Source organism: Labrus bergylta, chromosome 7 (assembly GCF_963930695.1).
Source record: "Labrus bergylta chromosome 7, fLabBer1.1, whole genome shotgun sequence".
NCBI lineage: Eukaryota > Metazoa > Chordata > Actinopteri > Labriformes > Labridae > Labrus > Labrus bergylta.
The window spans coordinates 1,020,744-1,029,193 of NC_089201.1; the positions used below are offsets into that span (position 1 = coordinate 1,020,744).

An 8,450-nucleotide genomic window follows, 5' to 3' on the forward strand; every position below is an offset into this window, starting at 1 on the left:
AAGTAGTAATCAAAAGGGTTAATCTTTTATCCAAACTGGAGCAGATTCATTTTTGCGTCTGATGATGGTTATGTGTCTGCAGGGTAATAAAAATCACTTCTGGAAAGTATTTCAAGTGATTCACAAACAACAATACTATTGTACAAATTGTACCACTGGTTTCTAAAGAGTTCAAAAAATCACATCTCATAAGATGATGTTCCAAAAGACCAGATGTATTAAAAAAAATGTTAATACCATCAATACGCTCCAAAAGTCCTCATCAGAAACCAATGGCTGACATCCCTGAGACTACGTCCATATATATACAGTCTGTGGTGCCCTGTATGCTCTTTATTATTCTTTCCCACACACAAGTCCTCCCAGTTATAAAAGTACATTTTTGGTGACAGAACTGCAGATGAAAACCCATCTGTATCCAAGATAAATATTTTAGAGTGGTGTTTTTCTTTTGCACATGAAGTTATTTCTTCATTTTCATGAAATGTTTTCAGAAGCTTCTTTCAAAAGCTTGAAGAGCAGGACGTTTGAATAAATTCAAACGTGTTATTTGGGTCTAAGCCTGGTGGAGTTTAAACTTGATAAAGTCTGTCAGGGTGTTTCTCTCTCTCCTTTCTTTATCCCGTCTGCCCTCATCTTTCCCTCTCCCTCTCTGACGTCTCCTTCTTAACCGCCCACCGACCAACTCCTCACACAAACATATAATCACATCTTCCTGTAGCCGACCTCGTTTTTTGATTTCTGCAAAAAGAAAAGGCTTCTTGCTCTAACAGGGAACATTCCTGTCAAGAAAAGTGCACACACACACACACACACACACACACACACACACACACACACACTTCTTCAAAAACGGCAAAGCGACACACAAAAAATGAAAATCAATAGAATGCATTTCTCTGTTGTAGTCAGTAAGACGTGAATTAGAGAGAGGCAGAAAATCAAGTTAGAAAATGTCAGCTTTTTATGCGTGTCTGTGTGTGTGTGTGTGCGTGTGTGTGTGTGTGTGTGTTGTCTTTGTGTGTGCGTGTATGTGTGTTGTGTTTGCAGAGACAGATCAATACTAAGGGCATTAAGGGCTGCCACTGAGCTGGAAGCATATAAATTATGCACCCTGTCAAATGTGTCCCTCATCGGAGAGACCGAGGAAGGAAAGAGAAGAAGCAGAGAACAACCAGGAGAGCAGGAAGATGAAAATTATTGAGTATGTGCATGAGCACAAAAACACACACACACACACACACACACACACACACACACACACACACACACACACACACACACACACACACATGCAAAGACAGGAGAGCTCAAAAAACACCGGAGTCATCGTTTCTGCTGTATTTGAAGTATTTGATTACAACCATCTGATACTCGTTTGCTGCCTACTACTGCGGAAGGAAAAAAAGATGTGAAAGAGAGGCAGAGAGGGTAAAGAGATGGAGGGAAACAGAGAGACAAAGGAGGAAGAGGAAAAGAGAGGGAGGCAAAGTGAAATGGAGGAAATTAGAAATGGAGGTAAACAGGACAGCGTTTGAAATGTATGTAAAGAAAGACAGATCGTATAAGGAAAGGAAGTAAGATTAAAAGGGGAAAAAGAAAGAATACGAAGAAGAGAGAAAGTAAATGAAGAGAGAAAGGAAATGACTTGAAAGGAAATGAAAAACACAGAGAAAGAAAGAGAGAGATGGTAGAGGAGCCACAGAGAGAGAGGGAGAGAGAGAGAGCGAGAACAGCGAAGCATGAAAATCAATAATAGTTGAGAAAGAGACTCATCTCTAATGAGCTTAGCTGAACATAATTTACTTTGAATTATTGTCCCATATATCAAATCAATTCGATGCATTTTAGAGTCTCCCTGATCAGATCTGCACATCTGTGTATGTGAGTGTGTGAGTGTGTGTGTGTCTGATGTTTCATAATGCCCTAAAATGTACATATTAGAGTCATCTAGTAGAAAATGAGCATACCTAATAACTAAAATCAGATAAAAATGTTAGTTTGCATTTGCTGCTGTTAAATGCATGTACTGTACTACCATGCTTATTCTGATAGTTTAAATGTTGCAATCATGCAGAATATAAAACGGCACGTAGACTCATCAAATTTTCAAAAACAAATCAATGTCTCTTCAAAAAAAAAAGACCTAAAACCATCACTATCCAAACCATGACCATTCAAACCATTACACTGTATTCCTGCTCTGAGCAGCTAACTCATTACAGCTCATAGTGCTCTGTCTTTTTGTTATCCACATTAAAAGGCCTTTCATTTATTTTACGTCTATAAGCAGCTTTCCATGAATAAAACATTTTCTGAACTGACTTGTGTGGTAAATGATCACTTGAAAAATAAAATATAAGTGGATTCATGTTTTTTCTGTGTATCACAGTCCAGGGTTTAGGTCGAGAAAGAATTTGACCTGAGAGAGGGGGAAAGATATTTTGTCTGGCCCTTCCTGATATGTTATAAAGATAAGACTGATATCTTACACACATATATATATATATATATATATCAGAGGGATAAATATATATATATATATATATATTTATCCCTCATTATAAAACACAAAGTCTATGAAAACACAAATATTGTTCATTTAAAACTAAACAACTGTACACAAGCTCTCACTAGAGCTGTCATGATACTATTCAAATTCAAACAAGGTCAAAACCTGTTTCTTCACCGGACAACAAAAACAGAAGTCCTGTGCACCAGATTGTTTGTGATTATCAAAAGTCACACACAAACTCCTGCACACAAATTGCACACATGTTATTTGTTTATTTTTCTCCGTATGAGATGCCAAAAGGACTTAAGAAACATCAGTACTGGTGTGAACTTGAACGGACCACAGCTGCTCTCTCTCTTTCTCTCATAGCGGCCACTGAAGATCTACAGGTTATTGTTTTTAAAGCTACAGTACTTTTTGATATCGGTCATTAAAATAAATAAGATTGTACTGGTAATGAAAATAGAGGTTAATGTGTACGCCTCATGTACAGAGGCTGTAGTCCTCGAGTTCAAATGCGACCTGTGGATCCTTTTCCCGTATGTCATTCCCCAACTCTCTCTCTCCCTGATTTCTGACTCTTGTCCTATCTCTAAATAAAGTTTAAAAAAATGTAGCAAAGAATGGCAGATTTTGGTCATCTTATTTTGGACTGTTATCAGTGATGTGATGTCGCTTCAAAAATGTCATAAAGTAAGATTTTAGATGAGAATGGAAAACTTTACTGAGAAATAGAAAACACACCCTCCTGGTATAAGAAAAAAACTATGAACATCTCCACCACTCTGCTCAGAGAAGCCAAACCATCCACGTGAAGTTTTCATCAGTAAAATGTTTTTTTGAAAAGAATGGGACAATCAGAAAGTAATGCATATTTAGTGTTAGAGCTGCAACGATCAGAAGAAACTGAATCCCTCTCTCAGGTTTCTTTAGCCTTTTTCACACATGCACTAAACTCAAGTTTTCAGAGGGAGTTTTTTCACTTCGACTTTACACAGAATGTTTCTGCCAGCCTCCTAGTATTTTTCAGGAAAGGAAATATTCAGATAAATTCACTGCAAGTGGGTGGGAGATGCTGGTGACGTTTATATCTTGCAAACCGCATACCATCATAAAATGTATAGAGGGGCAACAGGTGCAATCTCCATGCACTTAATTAAACTGCTTCATTAAGTTTTCTGCTCACCAGTTTCTTCTTCTCTGCTCTTCCATAGACACTGTGAATATGTGAAACGACACATAGCATTGATATAGAGGCAGAAAACACTGACTGTCACTCTATTTCTTTTTCTGACATTTCTGCTGTCGTTCTTTTAACGTCATGTCCAGACAGAGAGACACACAGACAGACACACAGACAGACACACACACACACACACACACAGACAGACAGACAGACACACAGACACACAGACAGACAGACACACAGACACAGACACACAGACAGACACACAGACAGACAGACAGACAGACAGACAGACAGACACACAGACACACAGACACAGACAGACACACACACACAGACACACAGACACACAGACACATAGACAGACAGACAGACAGACAGACAGACAGACAGACAGACAGACAGACAGACAGACAGACAGACAGACACACAGACAGACAGACAGACAGACAGACAGACAGACAGAGGATATGTGTGTGTGTGCATGCGTGTTTGAGTGCGTGCGTGTGTGGTCACAAGTGTGTGTGTTTACACCAGCAGGCGAAATTTTTGGCCTGACTTCACCTTGAGCACATGATTTAATAGAAAGTTTAAGCAGACTTCACTTCACACTGTGAGTATACTGTATGATTACATAATGAGTAAATGAATGTGTCCTAACTTGTTTAAAACTATAAAAAGGCTTGAGACGTATTAATAAAAGAAAAGTCACTTGGGTTCAGTTGGAGAAGACTGGTTTTATCTTAGCAGAAAATTGAAGACAGTAAAACATGCAGACATGTTCAGAGAGGACTTTTTTTACGTAATTTGCTGATTTCGATTCTACAGCTTATAATGAGCATACAGATGATGATGCAATGAGCTGATCATTTACATGTTATGTTAATTTAAATGTTATACAATACATTAAACCATCCAACATGTTATAAACTACTCCTACCTTTAATATTTACCTGCAGCTCAAAGACAGAGTTTCGACAGAGACCATTTTTGTTTCTGCACAGTGTGTAATAATAGTTTTATAAATAAGGTCAGATTTGGTGAATGCAGGACCTTTGCTTTAATAGACAAAATTCGCAGCGCGTTTAGAGGCATCCATCTCAAATTCTGTCAACCAATCGGAGGCATTTCAAGATGTGGCTGAAGAGAAGTGTGGTTTGGAAATGGAGGAAGACCGATTCAGCGAACAGACTCTCTCACTCAACGACACACACTGTCCCCTACACTGCAACTATCACCCACTGGATACTCTTCCATGGATGAAAACGTAATATAACAACTTAAGTTTTAACAATAACTGAGCTCTGACGACACAAGGAAATCCTCACCATTTATTCATCTGCAGATTATTTTCTATGACCTTTTAATGGTTTATAAATGTGAAATTCTCAGAGAGTTTGATTTTTGCCTTCTTTCAATACAAAGATGTTTGTGTTTCTATCACATTAAAAGAAAGAAGCGCAGAAAATCCTCATAATTGATTAGATTAATCATGAGAAGGTCTAGGAGAAAAGAGATGCTGGTCATTTATCAAACACTGAATCATTTGGAAGCATTACATTTTCAAATTGAAAACATTTAGTTGGTCTATTGCATTATTGTAATGTTTTCTTTTTCTCTGCTCACTCACTGTGAGTCTCCTTCTTTCACTACATGTTTACTGTTTGTACCAAAATAAGACATGACAGCTGATGTTTACTTTAAGACACCAATTTTAGGCTCCAAATTGCAGCCCTGACGGTGTTTGTTGTGACCTTTAAGCGTGCTACATGTGTGTTGAGAGACAATGATGACTGCAGCTGCAGAGCACAGAGACAAGAAGAAGTCATGAGTGTTTCTATAAGTGAAGCAAAGACATGACTGACAACACGTCTACTCCCTTGTTCAAGAACACATCATACAATCATCATACAGAACAATCATAACACACACGCTGACGCACGAGTGTACACGGTGCTACTGCACAAACTGACCTGGTCAGTGTTCTCACAATAACAGCACACTTATCTCTTAACATAAGATAAATGCTTGTCACTGTTTTAAAGCTTCTTTAATGAGCCAGCGCTAAGTTTATAAGCAAAAAAAAAAGGATTCTACAGCGTCACAACCTCGTAAAAAAAAATACACATTAACACTGCCTTCCTTTCTCTCTTTGAGTCAAATATAAAACAGTGATTGGTAATACATTCCTCTGCAGTTTTTTTCCCCGGGGGAAATTGAATAAAAAGATAATTTCTTTAGCTGTGGACTCACCACTTCTGAGCGTCCGTCCCTGCAGGCGTTCTGAAAGCGAGCTTGTCTCTCCTCATGGGGCCGGTCCCTGAAGCCAGTATATTTAATCTGTATAGAAAACAACACATTGTAACATTTACAATAATATATGGTATTATAGGTTATTCATTTATATTCTTCATGTGTTTGGGGGGACTGCTTTACATCAATGCTCTTTTTTGACGATAGGCCAAATTAATTTTGATATATGAAAAATGCATCTCTCGTTCTCTTCAATTTGTATCAAAAAATATACAATATCTAAAGGAAAATACTCATTTATTAGCCTACTTCTTGGATTTGAGGAAAAAATACATAAAACACAAAATTAAAATAAAGGAGCACAAAGTAAAAAAGGAATCAGAAGGTAGTGTCAGACGTATTGTCTAAAAGAAGAGCTATTCTTTTCAATTCAATCTTAATGAGTCGTATTATTAAAGAGCACTTCGTCGACCTTTGGAAATTAGGGGAGCTTTTTACAATTTTAGATATATCCTCCTGATTCAATTGTGTGTTAAGTGACATGTATGAAGTTTGAGACGATTGGAGCCTCCAGCGTGCTTCTCTGTCTTTATTTCCGCTGTGTTAACAGAAAGGATCCAGTGTGTGTAGAAGCTCAGCAGCACACTCACCTCACACTCCCTGCTCAACTTGCGGAAAAACTCCTCATTCTCAAACTTGCTCCTCTGGTCCGGGACTACCCGCGGCATCTTCACCAGCACAGTTCTTCCTCTTCCCTCTCACTTTTTTTTAAAAAATAAAATCTTATTTTCTGATATTATCCCACAGTCAAAGTTTAATAGTCTGTCTTGCCTTCCGTCCCTCACTGTGCTTTCTTTCACTCACTTCTCTTCCGTGTCTGTGTATGTTTTTTTTGTCTCTTCCCTGTGTGGAGCAATGTGCTCTCTGCTGCTGATGGTCTGCGTCTGGCTGCGGCTCCTGCGCGCTCCGGGTCGCCTCTGGCTCCAAATAGCTCTTATTAAGTGACCCTCCGCGGTAGATAAAGCTTAGTTTGACCGTGTGGCTCTCCCTCCCTCTTTCTCTCTCTCTCTTTCTTTCTCTCTCTCGCTGCCTCTCAGTGTCTCTCTACCTCCCTCCCTCTCTCTTGACGAGCGTGTGATCTCCAGTAAGTGGCAACAAATACGCGCTCTCTGTGTGTCTCCGCTTTACCTGCAACTTTCAAGTGCTCCTCCCTCACGGGCCCGCCGAGTGCAGTGCGTTCAAAAGGGCCCGGACACAAATTGAGCAAAATTGATTAAGGAAGTATAACCTTAATTTTAGCTGCTTAAGTTAAAGCCTTGAATCGCAGGAGCGTGTGTTTCGTTCTCTCGAGGAAGGGGACGAAATATCTTCCTGAGGCATGGTGCCTATTTTACATTTTATTCACACATCACTCAGAAGTTGAAGTACTTTTTAGCATTATTCAACATCATTTAAAATAGCCTATAAAAGTTATCCTGCTTGCTTGAGACGCTTGTTAAATTATTTAGCCAAACAGCAACGTAGGCCTAGCCTGTAGAAAAAATAGGCTATGGCAAAAATAACAACAGAATAATGAATACGAGGTGAAAGCATAAACAGTAGTCATGTTCTTGATACAGCTACAAAGCTCTTTTTCCCCTTCTTTGTAAGCAGGTCGGTCCAGCACAGCTGTTAAGTTCACAATTACGACAATGCCGGCTGCCTTTGAACGCACCAACAGTCTACTTCCTGGCTCCGTCGAGTCGCTCTTGTGACTGTACACCCAAAATACCTCCTCCTCAAGCCCCCGCATCTCCACCCACCCCCATTCACAATAATAATACTACTACACACGCTACGCTGGAGTACCACTGCGCATGCGTGTGGTCTGGACCGCAGGCACTTTATAGGAACCTTATGTGTGAAGGGAAGGTGGGAGGGAGCATGAAGGAGGGGGGTAGACAGACCGTTCTTATGTGTTTGAATAACTCCAGAAATCCTCCAGAAATGTTTGAATAATAATCTGTGAGGTTACTATGTGTCTACTGCTCAAAGGGATTTCAAACTGATGGTAGAGTTAAACATTGTGTTCCTTGAAAAAACCTTGTCAGGTGTCGGAGTTAGATGCATAATGTAAAAAAAAAAAAAGGACCTCTGCGGAAACGTTTGCCCCAGGACAGTGAAGCCTTGTAATGCTTTAAATCAGTCAAATCTCAGCAGCACATCATCTGCAATCTTTTTATAGGCCTGCTGACATTTTAAAGGAATGTGCTCGGTTATGGAAATATGGTACACTACATTCTTCATTTTATTATTACACAAGAAACACTGACACACATGCTGTGCTTGTCTTGATTGATTGTTTTTACAAAGAGAGGGTTTTATATTTTCATACATTTTGTATGTGTCTAAGAGGTTGTAGATGCTTGAGAAACACAACTAAGAAATATGACCGAAAAAAGTCAATAACACTATTGTGTTCACTATATCCTCTTGATTTGTCTTTCTCAATCAGCT

The 8,450-nt window shown here is 39.2% G+C and overlaps 1 protein-coding gene across 4 annotated transcripts in view; it reads right to left on the reverse strand.

Annotated features, from left to right (window-relative positions):
- Nucleotides 1-7,121, reverse strand: part of cbfb (core-binding factor subunit beta) — a 38,512-nt gene extending 31,391 nt beyond the window's left edge. For 2 of the 4 annotated variants that reach the window (XM_020640484.3, XM_020640483.3), the window contains exons 1-2: nucleotides 6,605-7,121; nucleotides 5,955-6,041 (exon numbers count right to left, since the gene is read on the reverse strand). In XM_020640484.3, the coding sequence (XP_020496140.1) occupies nucleotides 5,955-6,041; nucleotides 6,605-6,682 (165 nt within the window). In that variant the 5' untranslated portion in view covers nucleotides 6,683-7,121. The remainder of the gene's footprint in view (nucleotides 1-5,954; nucleotides 6,042-6,604) is intronic. The other 2 variants (XM_020640486.3, XM_020640485.3) reach the window with 2 other exon arrangements.
- Nucleotides 7,122-8,450: the final 1,329 nt, after the last annotated feature.